The sequence below is a fragment of the Callorhinus ursinus genome, unplaced genomic scaffold, assembly GCF_003265705.2.
Source record: "Callorhinus ursinus isolate GAN/ISIS: 27379988/994484 unplaced genomic scaffold, GSC_fseal_2.0 scaffold13, whole genome shotgun sequence".
NCBI lineage: Eukaryota > Metazoa > Chordata > Mammalia > Carnivora > Otariidae > Callorhinus > Callorhinus ursinus.
This window is the reverse complement of record NW_027397075.1, coordinates 37,158,791-37,175,505: the sequence shown is the minus strand read 5'-3', so window position 1 is coordinate 37,175,505 and position 16,715 is coordinate 37,158,791. Positions and strand designations below refer to the sequence as shown.

The window sequence follows — 16,715 nt, the reverse complement described above, 5'->3', positions numbered from 1 at the left end:
GAGAATGAAAGGGGGTGAGGAAATTAGATTATTCACTAATGATTTCATCAAAGTCTACCCAGATCCTTATATCCCAATGACTGCCAATTATTTTAGAGTTATATGCCCTATTATTATTTGTTCATACAATTTTTTTCATGTGACATAATTTTATTTTCAAAATTAAAGTGGGGGCACCTGGGTGGCTCAGTCGGTTAAGTGTCTGCCTTCGGCTCAGGCCATGATCCCAGGGTCCTGGGGGAGCCCGCTTCTCCCACTCCCTCTGCCTGCCACTCCCCCTGCTTGTGCTCTCTATCAAATAAATAAATAAAATCTTTAAAAAAATTAAAGTGAATTTAAATTAATTATAATACCCTGTAAGATAACCCATATTTTACCAGATGAAATTAATTATATTAAATCCTATATGGGTAAAAATGAATGACAAGCAAATAAGGACCAGAGAGCTGAGCATGTTTAATTACTACCCGCTTTGGTGAGGGTATCACATATCTGTTTACATGATCCCCACTGGACTGGGAAAGTTGCTAGAATGTATAGGTTGTGTTTTATTTGTCTAGCCCAGAGTCCAAGTCCTATAACAAAGTGCAATTTATGTATTTGTGACTCAGATAATGCAAACAAATCACCCATGCTTCAAAAAGAGCAATCAGTACAGGGAAGCAATGTAGCAGAGCAATTAAGGGCAAGGATTTTGGGGGTGGAGAGACCTGGACTCATTCTGACTCCACCACTTACCATTTATAGACAACTTAGGCAAGTGACTTAACATTTCTAAGCTTCCCTTTCGCATCTGTGAGACAGGGATCATAAAATCTGCAGGTGGCGGTTGCGGTGAAGAGTAAGTACCATACTGTGTGGAAAGCACCTTCAGCCTGACAGCGTAAGAGCTTAATGAATGTGAATTATTATTATCCCTACGAAATAAAGCAGCATGATTTTTTTTCAATCTTACCTATGCCATGTCAAAATTACCAGATAAACAGTAGAGTCACTAAACCTGCTATATATAAACACGACAACAAACATCAATTCTGAGAATATTCTGCTCCCATCATTCCAAAAGACAAGAAAACAGCTTCTTGGGATCTGGAGGAGACTTCACCAGGCCGTGAGTCTGATACTCGCTTTGGAGGTATTTCTTTTTTTTTTTTAAAGATTTTATTTATTTATTTATTTATTTGAAAGAGAGAGACACAGCGAGAGAGGGAATATAAGCAGGGGGAGTGGGAGAGGGAGAAGCAGGCTTCCCGCTGAGCAGTGATCCCAGGACCCTGGGATCATGACCTGAGCTGAAGGCAGACACTTAACGACTGAGCCACCCAGGCGCCCCTGGAGGTATTTCAATATCTTACATATCTTCCTTTGTCAGACTGCTAAGACACTATAGTAATTTGATTAATGAAAGCTATTTTCAAAGCTCAAACTCTTTTAAGAAGATGTTATTAATAAACGAAGTATAGTACACACCTACAGTGATATATTCTTCAGCCTTTGAAAGGAAGGAAATCCTGACACAGGCAACGAAACAGATGAGCCTTAAGGACATTATGCTGAAGGAAATAAGCCCATCACAAAGGGACAAATACTGTGATTCCAGACATATGATGTCTAGCATAGTCAAATTTAGAGATACAGGAAGTAGAATGGTGGTTGCCGGGGGCTGGGGGAGGAGCAGATAGAGGGGGTTCTTGTTTCATGGGTAGAGTTTCAGTTTAAGAAGATGAAAAAATTCTGGACATGGATGGTGGTGGTGGGGGCACGACAGTGTAAATGTACTTAATGCCCCTGACCTGTACACTGAAAAATGACTAAGACCGTAAATGTGATGTTATGTATATACTGTACCACAAGTTTTTAAAGAGATGTTATGAATTTTAAAAGTCCAAGTTGTCCTTAAGACAGAAGGCAGGGACAGGAGAGGCACAAATGTCACTTATATCTGACGATTAGAGGAGAAAATCAGAACTACCCTCACTGCCACCCAAGTATCTTTTCCCAGTTTTTTTCTGGCAGCCTAACTTTATTGGCCTCAAAAATCTAAAATAGAACTGAAAATAAAATATTTAAGTGTGTTTTTAAAAGCCCTGGAATCTTGCTGTTTTCTTTGTCTTTCATAAAACGCAGTATGGCATTCTGGAAGGATGAGGTGTGACTCAGTTGTAGGTGACGAGTGGCAAGCTTACAAACAGCATTTTGATTGCCAAACGGTTTATTAGAACGTCTTACCTTTTGCCACTGCTTGAAATCTGAAATGACGGATTCGAATATATTTTCTTTACTAGGAGATGAAATGTCTTTTCTATTGGAAAAAGGAAAAGGAGCAAGAGCAGGGTCTCAGAACAAGGTATAAACAAAGAAAATCACGAATCCATATACTATAGAACAATATTAGGTTTCTCCCGAATGATTTTCAAACATGCCTTCCATCCTCATACACATTCATCTTTAAATTTGCAAATATAAATATAATTTCAGGCTCCAACCAGCCCTGAGCAATCAAGTTACAGGGTCAGAGGCCATGTGAGTATTAAAAGGGTGGTCTCTGGGTCTTTGCCATCCAAAATTAGTTCATTATCTTAAGAGCAATTCTGTTGAATATAGCAGACAAAACAATTTGTAAATAGAAGGGTAGCCTAATGAATAATTAAGACTCAACATTTAGGTCAAGAGCCCCAACTTTTGGTAAGAAAGTTTCCTTTAGGGCCGCCTGGGTGACTCAGTTGGTTGGGCAACTGCCTTTGGCTCAGGTCATGATCCCGGGGTCCTGGGATCGAGCCCCACATCGGGCTTCCTGCTTGGCGGGAAGCCTGCTTCTCCCTCTCCCACTCCCCCTGCTTGTGTTCCCTTTCTCTCTGTCAATTAAATAAATAAATAAAATCTTAAAAAAAAAAAAAAGAAAGTTTTCCTTTAGTATCTCTGAAGTCTCACAAGGAGAAAGCGCTTGATAAAAGGTTCTGAAGAGAAAGAGAAATGAGAACCCTTGCCCCACCTGAGCTCCCCTCCCAGCCAACAGTCAACAAACAGTAGAAACAGGGATGGCAGCAGCCAACAGCTTGGATATGTACCAGCTTCAGCTTCCAGAACTTCCAACTCTGCTAACTCAGAAACCTTAGAGGATCTGAAAAACCGAAACCATTGTCCTCAATTTGAAATGGAAATGGTACCTAAACATGTTTCCTCAACAGACAAATCATCTTAAAGTAATTTGAAAAACTTAGAAATCACTGAAATCACTGAATCAAGCCTGCATTCAAAGTCCAGATTCCCACTAACTTTGGCTGCGATTTAATCATCCCACCTGACTTAACTACTTTATAGGCAGCTTGTCCACTGTCAGATTTCTCTAATTGTTACAAAGTATAATATCCAATCCAAATCAATCACCTTATAATGGCCACCCATTGATTCTATTTCTCTGCATATGCACTATGTTACAGAATCTGCGATGGATCTAGATATTCAGGGCCTCCAGTAATAATGACATAAGTTGACATGATTTTAAAAAGAGAGAAGAGAAGAGGAGAAAAGAAGAGGAGAGGAGAGAAAAGTAAAACAACTGAAAAGAATGGAGGTAGCAGCAGATGGGTAGAAGGAGCAGGATGGACCACAGAGATGGTTAGCACCAGAAACCACAAAACCACTCAAATCCCTAGCAGGACTGCAGCCTCGAAAGGGCTGTTGCCCGACCAAATCAATGTTAGAGTCACCACAAGAGAAAAGACAGGCAGAGAAAACGAGAGAAAGAATTGGATTGGGTTATCAGACATGACACAGTATAATCAAAAACAAGATTCTTGTAGACCCACCCATCATTTCTGAAGAACTCCTGCCATGTGATAAGACCATCCTTAATAGTTTGTAATTTCTCCCTTGTGGACTCTTCATTTTGTTCCACTTCCTTTTTAAATCTATTCATTGAGCTTCGCCATTTCTGTGTCAACTTCTGCAATAGTGCAAGGTCTGCAGTGTCCTAGATAATATGCATGGAATCAAAACACTCATTCACTTATTCACATAACAAATACTTATTAACATACACTAATAATATTAATTAGTATATTAATATCGTAATACTAGAGACGTCCATAGAAAATGGATCAAAATTGAGAAGATATTCCTCTTTCAAAATATCGTCAGTAACACCACACAGTTCCTTTGCTGGTGAATTTTCCATGGTACATAAAATATTGGAGACAAGATATTTTTCCTTTGCAACATGAGCCCAATTTCCCCACAGGACTTTCATGGGAGGTAGTGTGGTACATTGGAAAGAACAGGAATTTCAAAGCCAAACAAAACCAAATGTGAATCCTAGCCAATTATTGGCTATGTAACCTTACAGGATGTTATTTAATTTATTGGGATTAATTTTTCTTATCTACAAAATAAAGACCCTAATATATTTCTCACAGAATTGCTATACGAATGAAATGAGGGATGCCTGGGTGGCTCAGCCATTAAGCGTCTGCCTTCGGCTCAGGTCACGATCCCAGGGTCCTTGGATCGAGTCCCACATCGGGCTCCTTGCTCAGCAGGGAGCCTGCTTCTCCCTCTCCTGCTCTGCCTGCTGCTCCCCGGCTTGTGCTCGCACTCTCTGACAAATAAATAAATAAATAAAATCTTAAAAAAAAAAAGTAAGAAATGACTAGTGTAAATGGTACGACTCTAGAAACACACTAAATGCCACTTCTCTCCTTTTCAACCAAGTGTGCTCATTGAATTTTTGCATAAAATTGCATAAAATGCAACAAGAATACCACTATTTCAATGAACATAGCTACTTACATTTTTTTAATTTAAATACTAATAAATAGAATAAGTCTATAAATAACATTTGCAGTATTATTAACTTAAATTGCTTAATTGCTTTAATTAGGCTAGAAGACAAATATAAAGAAGAGCATTTATTCACATTTCCTTAGATTTTTCATTCCACTCACAATAAAGCACAAATACAAAACTATATTTAAAATTTATAAACTTAGCAAAGCCTTCTTAAACCCTCAAAGGCTAGAGTCTCTTTTCTCATAACATAAGTAAATTGAGCTTTACCTTGGTTGACAGCAGTATGATGAAATGCTTAGCATATTTATTCCAACCTTTTTCATTGAGGTAAAGTCTTTTAGCCAATATGACTCCATTTTTTTCAATTACCTAGTTGAAGAAAGTACTAAAATGAGGAATCTAAGACATTAATAAACCCCTGTGATTTATTAAACCCTAACCAATTTCAAATATTAATTTTTCATTGAATCATTAATTCAATCACAATTTCTTGTTTAAATCATGAGCTAATTTGAATCATAAACTCATGTTTTCTAAACCTCCTAAATTGGAATCTAACTGAAGTATGTAGTAGAGGTTCTCAAGCAACCTGATCTCAAAATCCCTTTATACTCTTAAAAATTAGTGAAGACTCCAAAGAACTTTCATTTATATGCATTAAATCTATTCAATAGTCACTGTATTGAAACTTAAAACTGAAATTATTTAAAATATGTATTTGTTAATTCACTTAAACATAACAATAAATCCATTATACATTAACATAAATGGTATTTTTATGCATGCATGTGCAAATGAGAGTGAAAAAAGGCAAATAACATCTTAATATTATGATGAAACTAGTTTTCACCTCATGAAAGGGTCTCATGTATCCCCAGGGGGTCCTTGGACCATACTTTGAGAACCACTGGTATATTGAATCAATTATACAGTCATTCAGTGAACGACTGTTCTAGACACTGTGCATATTGCCATGAACAAAAGAGACAGTCTCTTTGTTAGGGAGGTGACATTCTAGCTGTCATTCATTTCCTGTTGGAAGGGCCTTTAGAGATGAGCTAACACAAAGCCTCCACCAATTCAAGGTATTTTTCCACAGAAACCACAAGGGCTCAGTTCTCTATTGTTTAAATACTTCTAGAGTGAAGAAACTCACTTGTCTTCTTATTCCGACTGAACAGGCCTAGCTCTAAAAATATACATTTACTGTCATGATTGTTTCCTCTTGACATGTCATTTTAAAATTCTGCATCAGGATGAAACATTATATCCTAGATGAGATCTGACTATTCCAGAGGAAAATGAGACAGAAGTTTGAATCTGTTGAGGGTCATAATTTGCTGTTAATACTTAATAAACACCAAGTCCCAGGTGAGAGAATAGGCAACCAAACAGCAAACATTTCAAAAACAATAGAATATTGTGGGACTATGATATTTCCCTAAAGTATTACATTAGTGGCCCACAGATTGCCATATTTTAACTCTTTTGTCATCTTAGATGTCAAGGTAATAGAACCAAAGTCATATAATCCTAATATGGTTACACTGTGTGAAAAAATACAAACAATTTTTCCTAGTTCATTATTAGTATAAATTAAAGTTGAAAGTTTTAACACGTTCACAAACAATAGAAAAAGAATTCTTGCTCATACTTTATAGATTCTGGTGAGAAAAAGAGCCCTTAACTGGGCAATAGAGAAGTACTTAATAGAGAAGAAACAAAAGAAAAAAATGTAACTTTCCTTTTTCAAGGCCCATAATAGCTACATTATTCATAAATTAAATATACATCCTCATTTTTAAAATTTTTGTCTAGATTACTGAAAATTGTAAAACAAAATTTTATTCAGTCAAAAAAGAAGTCTGAGTTATGTTTCCAGATGAGCCAACCTTTAGGGCCAATTCATATGTGGCTGAGCTCCAGAGATCTCTCTCTGCCATTAACTGTTTAATATCACTCTCCATCCTTCCTCTTTGCAGTGTGTATAAGTCATGGTATTCTTCTACAATCCTAAAAGAAAAATTAAAAAGTATATACAGACTTTGTTTTTGAGAAGTCACACTTATTGGATATTGTTATGATACGGGACATTTAAAAACAAGTTTGTTCTAAAATAGGCAGTTTGTTCTTTTAAAATTCATCATAAAGTAATTATGGCATAATTGCTGGTACCCAGTGAAATAGAAGAAAAAATAGTCACATTTCACTTATAAATCTTACAAAAGTCTTAAAGTAAAAAATTCAATATGTTGTTCCTTGCTCTAAACGCTTTTCTTCATATTGTTTATTCACTAGAATTTTCATAACATGGTATTGCAATAGAATAACAGCAGTATATCTAATTTTAAAAATCTGAATACAAAATAGGATTCTTTATTAAAGACACAAAGCCCAGTAATTATGAGCCACTATACTTTTAAATTATATATAATTAATATGATTTAAAGAAATTCTCTACCAACCAACTAAAAGATTAAGTATAATCAAGTAAGTACCTTTTTCTTAACTACCTTTTCTTCATGTTTATCAGAACATACCTTTTCCTTCCAATTTAAACTGAAGCTTAGAATTAAATTAGAATTAAAAGTGCTTCTGAGATTGAATACAAACAAAGAAGTTGTAAAGGGGTAGCATTTCACAAGCCATTTGAAACACCTCCTCCCAAGGAATATTAACTTTGCTACAAGAATTAAAGGCCCATTACAGGAATTCAGCAAAGTGGCAGGATATAAAATCAATGCACAGAAATCAGTTGCACTTCTATACACTAAAAATGAGACAGAAGAAAGAAAAATTAAGGAGTGGATCGCATTTACAATTGCACCAAAAACCATAAGATACCTAGGAATAAACCTCACCAAAGAGGCAAAGGATCTGTACTCAGAAAACTATAGAATACTCATGAAAGAAATTGAGAAAGACACAAAGAAATGGAAAAACGTTCCATGCTCATGGATTGGAAGAACAAATATTGTGGGGTTTTTTTTAAGATTTTATTTATTTATTTGAGAGAGAGAGAGAGCATGCACACAAGCATAAGCAGGGGACGCGGGGGTGGGGAGAGGCAGAGGGAGAAGCAGACTCCCTGCTGACCAGGGAGCCTGACATGGGGTTCGATCCCAGGACCCAGGAATCATGACCTGAGCCGAAGGCAGACACTTAACCAACTGAGCCACCCAGGTGCCCCAAGAACAAATATTGTTAAAATGTCTATGCTTTCCAGAGCAATCTATACATTCAATGCAATCCCTATTAAAAATACCATCAAGTTTTTTTCACAGAGCTGGAACAAATAATCGTAAAATTTGTATGGAACCAGAAAAGACCCCAAATAGCCAAAGGAATGTTGAAAAAGAAAACCAAAGCTGGCTGCATCACAATTCTGGACTTCAAGCTCTATTACAAAGTTGTAATCATCAAGACAGTATGGTACTGGCACAAAAACAGACACATAGATCAGTGGAACAGAATAGAGAGCCCACAAATGGACCCTCAACTCTATGGTCAACTCATCTTTGACAAAGCAGGAAAGACTATCCAACGGGAAAAAGACAGTCTCTTCAACAAATGGTGTTGGGAAAACTGGACAGCCACATACAGGAGAATGAAACTGAACCATTTCCTTACACCATACACAAAAATAGACTCAAAATGGATGAAAGACCTAAATGTGAGACAGGAATCCATCAAAATCCTTGAGGAGAACACAGGCAGCAAACTCTGTGACCTTGGCCACAGCAACTTCTTGCTAGATGTGTCTCCAAAGGCAAGAGAAACAAAGGCAAAAATGAACTATTGGTACTTCATCAAGATAAAAAGCTTTTGTACAGCAAAGGAAACAGTTGACAAAATCAAGACAACTGACAGAATGGGAGAAAATATTTGCAAATGTCTTATCAAATAAAGGGCTAGTATCCGAAATCTATAAAGAACTTACCAAACTCAACACCCAAAGAACAAATAATCCAGTCAAGAAATGGGCAGAAGACATGAACAGAAATTTCTCCAAAGAAGACATCGAAATGGCCAACAGACACATGAAAAAATGCCCAACATTGCTCGGCATCAGGGAAATACTAATCAAAACCACAATGAGATACCACCTCACACTAGTCAGAATGGCTAAAATGAACAATTCAGAAAACCACAAACATTGGCGAGGATGCTGAGAAAGGGGAACTCTCCTACACCGTTGGTGGGAATGCAAGCTGGTGCAGCCACTCTGGAAAACAGTATGGAGGTTCCTCAAAAAGTTGAAAATAGAGCTACTCTATGACCCAGCAATTGTACTACTGGGTATTTACCTCGAAGATACAAATGTAGTGATCCGAAGGGGCACCTGCATTCCAATGTTTATAGCAGCAATGTCCACAATAGCCAAACTGTGGAAAGAGCCCAGATGTCCACTGACAGATGAATGGATAAAAAAGATGTGGTATATATGTATATATACAATGGAATATTATGCAGCCATCAAAAAATGAAATCTTGCCATATGCAACAACATAGATGGAACTAGAGGGTATTATGCTAAGCGAAATAAGTCAATCAGAGAAAGACAATTATCCTGTGATTTCACTCATATGTGGAATTTGAGAAACAAAACAAAGAAGCATAGAGGAAGGAAGGGAAAAATAAAACAAGATGAAACCAGAGAGGGAGACAAACCTTAAGAGACTCTAAATCATAGGAAACAAACTGAGGGTTGCAGGAGGGGAGTGTTTGTGGGGATGGGGTAACTGGGTGATGGACATTAAGGAGGTCATGTGATGTAATGAGCACTGGCTGTTATAAACAACTGATGAATCACTGAACTCTATCTCTGAAACTAATAATATACTATACATTAAATAATTGTATTTAAATAAATAAATATATATAAAATTTTATATATATATTTTTTTTTTTTTTTTTGAAGAATTAAAGGTCGGTGACATAGAATTCTTCTAATTTTGGTGAAAGCCAAGAGCCACCAGTGTCAGTTCTCGAAAGCCTTCTTTTTGGAGACTTCCACTTGTCCAGAGTAACTAATAAAAATTAATCACCCGAGGTGTCACATAGGTGAATACACATATGAAAATTCAACAAGTTATATACCCTTACAATTTGCGCACATTACTACCTGAAAGTTAGACGCTTATTTTTTTTTTCAGGTAGGCTCCACACCCATCATAGAGCCCAATGCAGGACCTGAACTCACAACCCCAAGATCAATACCTAAGCTGAGATCAAGAGTTGGACACTTAACTGATTGAGCCACCCAGGCACCCCAGACAGTGATTTTAAAAAGAGAATTAATGATCCCTGTTTATAATAGCAAAAGAAAAAAATTCAGAAATAACCTCATGCCCCATAATAAGGGATTGGTCACATAAAATATATGATATAGCTCTATGATGAAAATGCTCTGCAACTAATTAAAGATCTTGTTGTTGTTAATATTTTGGTACATGGGAAAATTTTTCATGTTTGTAACATGAGATAACCCAAATGGTAAAATTATATATTCGGTTTGATCTCATTTATATAAAAAATACATAGAAGTCAATAAAAGAAAAATATATGAAAATACTAATAGTGTTTACCTCTGAGAGAAAGAATTATGGGTGCTCTTTTTTTCCTTACTTGTTTCTATTTTCCTAATTTTCAATAAAATAATCAGTTATTATTTTAAAAAGTATTAATAAAAATTTCTAATCACACACACACACAAAACCCATCCTACTTCAGACCTTCTCCATTTCCTTCCCTTTCTCTCTGGCTTTAGATGTTCTTATAATGGACATTAGCACAAAAGAAGTTCTAACTTATTTTTAATTAATTCATTCAACAAATATCTGTTTAGTGCCTACAATATGCCAGGTACTATTCAAAACAAAACAAAACAAAACTTTGCCCTTATAAAGTTTAGTTACGAGATAATCAACAAATAAAAAAGTAAAACATACTAAGCAGTGGTAGTGCAATAGATAAAAATCATCAGGGAAAGGGGATTGAGAGCACAAAATCTATTGTGTTTTAAATGGAGGGGGATGAGCAAAGGTCCAAAGGAAGGAGGGAGAAGGCTAGCAGCTCTCTGGGGGCGGGGAAGGGGAAGAGGATTCCAGGCCCCAAGTGGGAGCCTGTCTGGTATGTTCAAGGAACAGCACAAAGGCTGCAAGTCTGAAGAAAGTAGAAGTCAGAGAAATCCTGGTAGGATGAGTCTTGCAAACCATTTTTTTAAAAACACGGCCCTTTATTCTAAGATGGGGAGCTACTACAGAATTTTGAGCAGAGAAATGACATTACTGGAGTCAAATTTTAATAGATCATACTGAAACCACATAAGATGGTTTATGTGGTTAAGAAATTAAGATGGACATACAATGTTTCAGCAAGGTTTGACTCTTAAGTTGAACAAATTTTTCTCTTCCTCATTCTTGAAGCCCCCTCCCCCAATCACTTGTGCTTCTGTGGGATCCTCTGTTCCAGGAACTTGGTATAGATGTTGATACCTAGTAACCAGACTCATGGCCGGCACAAGCACCAGTCACGAGACCACCTTGAAGACATGAGGAACGTGGCTGGCAGCACATACCGGATTCCTAGTGAAACCGCCCAGAACCTGCATTTTCCTATAAAACCTCTCAGGCTTTTACCCAGGGGAGGTCTGCAGTTTTGAAGGCATTAGCCTGCTCCGGCCTCCTTTGCTTGGCAAAATAATAAAACTATTGTTCCTCTTTATCCCCAAACTCGGTCTTCATGTCGTATTTTGGCTCCGGAGCCCAGAGGTCAGTTTTCGACAACAATCTTGGCTGGTGTGTGGACAACAGCCTACGCGGTGTACACGCAGAAGTAAAAAGGTGATTCCGAGGTTACCGCAACACTGCAGCCAAGAGATGCAGATGGCAGGACAGAAGTGGGGAGGACTCGGCATATGTAGTGAAAGGTGACTGACTCTGCCACGGAGAAAGGTGAGATGTGAGAGAAAGAAAGGGATTAAGAATTAACATAATAAAAAATTGGGAAAAAAAAAGGACTCCAAGAGTTTTGGCCCCAGAAACTGGAAGGATGGAGTTGCCGTTAACTGAAATAAGATGAGTGTGGGAGGAGTAGTTTTGGGGAAAAGAACAGGAATTCAGTTTGGGAATGTTAGGCAGCTAAGTAGAAGTGTTGAGGCCGTGGAATATGTAAGTCTGGAATTCAAAGAGAAGATTGAAACTGGGCGTACAAATTTGTGGAGAAGGGCGTAGATACATATTTGTGAGCTGAGAGTATACAGGTTGATGACATTGAAAGCCAGGAAACAAGAGATTTAGTCAGTGAATATAGATACAGAAAAGATCCATGGAATGCACACTCTACCATTTAGAAATTGGTGAAATGAAAAGGAATCTGCAAGGGATATCAGTAAGAAAGAGCAGATAGTAAAGGAGGAGGAAACTAAGAGAGTGTGATATACTGAAAGACATTGCTTCATGCAAGAGCAAGTGATGAGTTCTGATAAATGCTGCGGGTAAGTCAAGTTAAAGGAGAATTGAGAAGCAACCTTTAGATTTAGCAACATGAAAGTCACTGGTGACTTTGACAATTGCACTTTGGTGGGGTGGGGGTACTGAAAGCCTGATTGGAGTGGGTTCAAGTGACAAAGAGAGGACCAGGAGTAGACACTGAATATGACAACTTTTTGAAGATTACTATAAGCAGCAGGGGCGGGGAGGAAATGGGGCCATAGCTAGAAGGGGATACGCATGTGGTCCTAGGAGACTTAGGAGTCTTTTGTTTTTTGGCTGTTGTTTTTGAGATGGGAGTACTTACAACATACTTGTATACTAATGGGACTAATCAGGAAAATAGGGAAAAATTAATGATATGGGAGAAAGAGGGAATATTTGCTGAAAATATCTTGAGTAGGTATGAGGTGATGGAATAGTATACAAATGGGAAGATTGGCCTCAGAAAGAAAGAGACAATTGGTCCACAGTAAAAGACAGGAATGAGTATCAGACAAGCACAGATGCAGGCGGGTGGGTAGATTTAGGGGTGAGAGCTGGAGTTCTCTTGCGTTTGCTTCTAACTTTTTAGAAAGCAAGCTCATCAGCTCAGAAAAAGGATGGAGAGATACTATTAGAGGAATGAGGATAGAAGACAAAGTATAGAATAGTTTTCTGCTAAGACAAGAAAGGTGAATCATCTACAGAAAACAGCAGTATATTCAGTGCACAAAAAATGATCAAGGTACCCTTCTCATTCGAATAAAAGTAGGAATGTATCTCTGAATTTAGATTTTGTATACATTTGTGTTTTTCTTGACATTTTAAAAAAATACAGTTACTCTTCAACACATTTTTTTAAAAAAGCAGAAGACTATGCTGAATTAAAAGGATCATAAAACAAGGTACAATATGCGGCCCTAGATTGGATACTGGTTTGGACAACCCAATGTAAAATACATTTTGGGAATAATTGGGAAAATCTGAATATGACCTGGGTAATTTGTGAAGTGAAACTTTACTGAAATAGGTAGAGACTACTGACTGAAAAAAAAAAAAAAACAGGCTGTATAACAGTGTATACAGTACAATTTAAAACAATGCATGTGTGCATATATACATAGGAAAAAAGGATATACACTAAGGCATGTATAGCAGTAATCTATGAGTGGTCAAACGGATATTTTTAATTCATTTTTGCTTGTTTGTATTTTCTACTTACAAGGCACATATAATGCTTCTATGATAGTATATGATTTTTAATCAATTAAATAAGAAAAATTAAAAATACAATCAGATATATCATTTGATATATACCCAAGAGCTCCTAGTAATCAGAACTCTAACCGAAAATGAAACAGGATAAAGGTCAACAAATTACAGCCTGTGGGTTTACAACCCACCACTTGTGTTTTGTATAGAACACAAGCTAAGAATTTTAGATTTTTAGTTTTTTACATATTTTACTTTTTATATTTTTAATGGTTAAAAAAGCAATAGGATAACAATATTTTGTGACACATGAAAATTTTTATACCTTCAAATTTCAGTGTCAATAAATAAAGTTTTATTGGAACACAGCCATGTTCTGGTATTGCCCTTGCCTGCTTTTACACTATAGTAGCACACATTACGAAGGCAGAGTTGACTGATAGTTGCATCAGAAACCATATCTCACCACCTGACCCTTTACAGGAAAAGTTTGCTAACCCTTAAAATAGGATAAAAACATTAGGACTGTAGTAGATTTATTAAAATCTAAAAAAGAACTAGACTCACACTACTAATTAGGAAAACACAAACAAAAACCAGATACCTTTTCATACCCATCAGACTGATAAAAGATATGGACAAAAGGGAAATCTCATACACTGATAAGAGGATATACTGGTACGACTACTTTGTAGAGCATTTGGCAACATGCTGGGAAGACAAGGCCATGCATAGCCTATGACCCAGTAACTCCACTTCTAGGGATACACCCCTGGAAAATTCACACAAGAAGACATTAATGAGGGTGCCTGGGTGGCTCAGTTGGTTAAGCGACTGCCTTCGGCTCAGGTCATGATCCTGGAGTCCCCGGATCGAGTCCCACATCGGGCTCCCTGCTCCGCGGGGAGTCTGCTTCTCCCTCTGACCCTCTTCCCTCTCGTGCTCTCTATCTCTCATTCTCTCTCTCTCAAATAAATAAATAAAATCTTAAAAAAAAAAAAGAAGACATTAATGAGATGTGTATTAACCAGTGCCAGGAGGAGTTACTAAATACGTTTATTAAAAGTTTCTTGTACCTATATTAACTCCTACAGGCACTGTTGTAACAAAAAACTTCAAATGTTTCTATAAAATTTTGTTTCTTCAAATAAGGTGTGAAGCATGTATGACATAATGGCTAACATCTGGTAACTCACCTAGCATTCTTTTCAGCATCTAAAAGAGCTTGTGCCAAATCCTTGTGGGCTTTCCCTGCTTCCTTTGTTAATTTCATATCATGAGCCCGAACCAGACACAGCTCCCTGAAATAAAGCAAAGAAATTTTATATTCATAGTTGAAGAGTTCCAAAAAGTTTCTACCCAGAAAATCCGATTTATACTCAGGAATCTTCTCAGTTATGTGTAAATCTCTTCCTAGTTTTTGTACTTTATAAGCCAAATCAAGAAATCTAGTGTCTATTTGGATGGAATTCCATCAGGCTTGGCAATGGAATCTGGTTGGCTAGAAAGGGCAGAAAGATGATGTGAGAGATCCTCTCGAATAGAGAGAAGGCAGATGCTAACAGGCAAGGCCACCAGGCTGCTATGTCCTACCCTCTGACATGCCTACCTTACCCTCTTCATTCTTGCCACGAATCTTCTTGGCACAGATTAGAGGATCACTAACCTTGACTGCTATGTAACACTTACCCTCTTTGGGATTTAAACCTTAACATCCATAATCATGCCACTACTCTGTAAACATGACTAAGATCAACATCTCAGTCCTAGAAGAAGAATAGCAATCGCTTCCCTATCAAACACACACAGAGCCCTAGTTTTGTGTTAACGTGTGTAACCCAGTCCTTTCTGTCTCTTCCTAAACCCCCAAAAAGAAAAAGAGTCCTCACTTTTAACCATTCTACTTTTCCTGTTTTTTATTCTCTTTAGAGTCACGGTTTTGACTTGTGTTTTGTGTTTAAGATAATCACAGATTTTACCTGGTCAGTTCTTCAATAACATTCTTAAAATTGTACAGTTCTTCTAAAATGCGCTGGTCCATCATTCGCTGAGTTACCAAGTCTTTGTAGAAATCAATCATCTGCCGTGCAATTTGGTCAAGCATTTGTACATACCGCTCTCTGCATGAGAAAGAAAACAAGGTTATCATGCAAAAAAAGAAAAGGAAAAAAGAGCGAGAAAATATATGAAAGAAAAAGTAATGTTAGGGCAAGAAATAGATGCTGATAAAAGATATGCAGGAAGAACAAGATAGGAAAAGAAAGGGAACTAATATGTATATTCCTGCCATGCTCACACAAACAAATGAACTGTGGAGGATTTTAACCAGAGTCATAATCATTTGAAATGTAATGTTTGAGATGTAAAACAAAATGAGGACTTCTTTTATTTCTTCTTCTAAATTATAAATTCTATGAGGATAGAAACCATGTCTTACGTATTTATATAGAATGGGATTTTTTATAAGTAGTTGAATTCATGAATAAATCCACTTTTCTCAAGTTGTTTAAACCCAAAAAGACACCAACTGTTCAAAAATGAATAAAGACCCTAAATTCAAAGAAGTCATTTCTTTCAGTCTGAATAAAACCAAATATTTGGAAATGATCACAAATGATAAATTACGAATACCATACTGAGCAGCCTTTATTTGTATTAAAATTGATCCTGGTGTTATATCCTAAGCCTGAGACCACTGAATTATAATATCTTTGAGTTGGAATGGTTGATTAGTCTTGTTTTTTTTTTTAAGGTTTTATTTATTTATTTGTTAGAGAGAGAGTGCAAGCAGGGGGAGCTGCAGGCAGAGGGAGAGGGAGAAGCAGGCTCCCCGCTGAGGAGGGAGCCTGACATGGGGCTGGATCCCAGGACTCTGGGATCATGACCTGAGCCGAAGGCAGACGCTTAACCATCTGAGCCACCCAGGTGCCCCTGGTCATTTAGTTTAATCTCTCACCCATAACAGAAAGAATTATCCAGCCCTTGCTTAAACGCCTAGAATTACAGAGAGTTTATCAGTTCGGTATGTAGTTCATACACTAGGAAGTATCAATTCTTTAAGACTTCCCTCCTGGAAATACAAGGACAAAATACTCTGAAGGGTCTTCTTATTACAACAACTAGATCCATGACAGAGCATACTTTCTGAAGCATTATTGGGCTTCCAGGAAAAAAACAGAAGTCTCTAGGGGCGACAAACAAAAACAATAAATAAGATACAATATACTAAGTCCCGGGATC

General features: G+C 37.2%; 1 protein-coding gene across 1 annotated transcript in view; it reads right to left on the bottom strand.

Annotated features, from left to right (window-relative positions):
* AXDND1 (axonemal dynein light chain domain containing 1) overlaps positions 1 to 16,715 on the bottom strand; it is a 95,118-nt gene that overhangs the window by 47,343 nt on the left and 31,060 nt on the right. Inside the window, exons 9-14 of the mRNA XM_025878148.2 lie at positions 15,455 to 15,595; positions 14,672 to 14,776; positions 6,681 to 6,801; positions 5,056 to 5,157; positions 3,810 to 3,973; positions 2,230 to 2,302 (exon numbers count right to left, since the gene is read on the bottom strand). Coding sequence (XP_025733933.1) covers positions 2,230 to 2,302; positions 3,810 to 3,973; positions 5,056 to 5,157; positions 6,681 to 6,801; positions 14,672 to 14,776; positions 15,455 to 15,595 — 706 coding nt within the window. The remainder of the gene's footprint in view (positions 1 to 2,229; positions 2,303 to 3,809; positions 3,974 to 5,055; positions 5,158 to 6,680; positions 6,802 to 14,671; positions 14,777 to 15,454; positions 15,596 to 16,715) is intronic.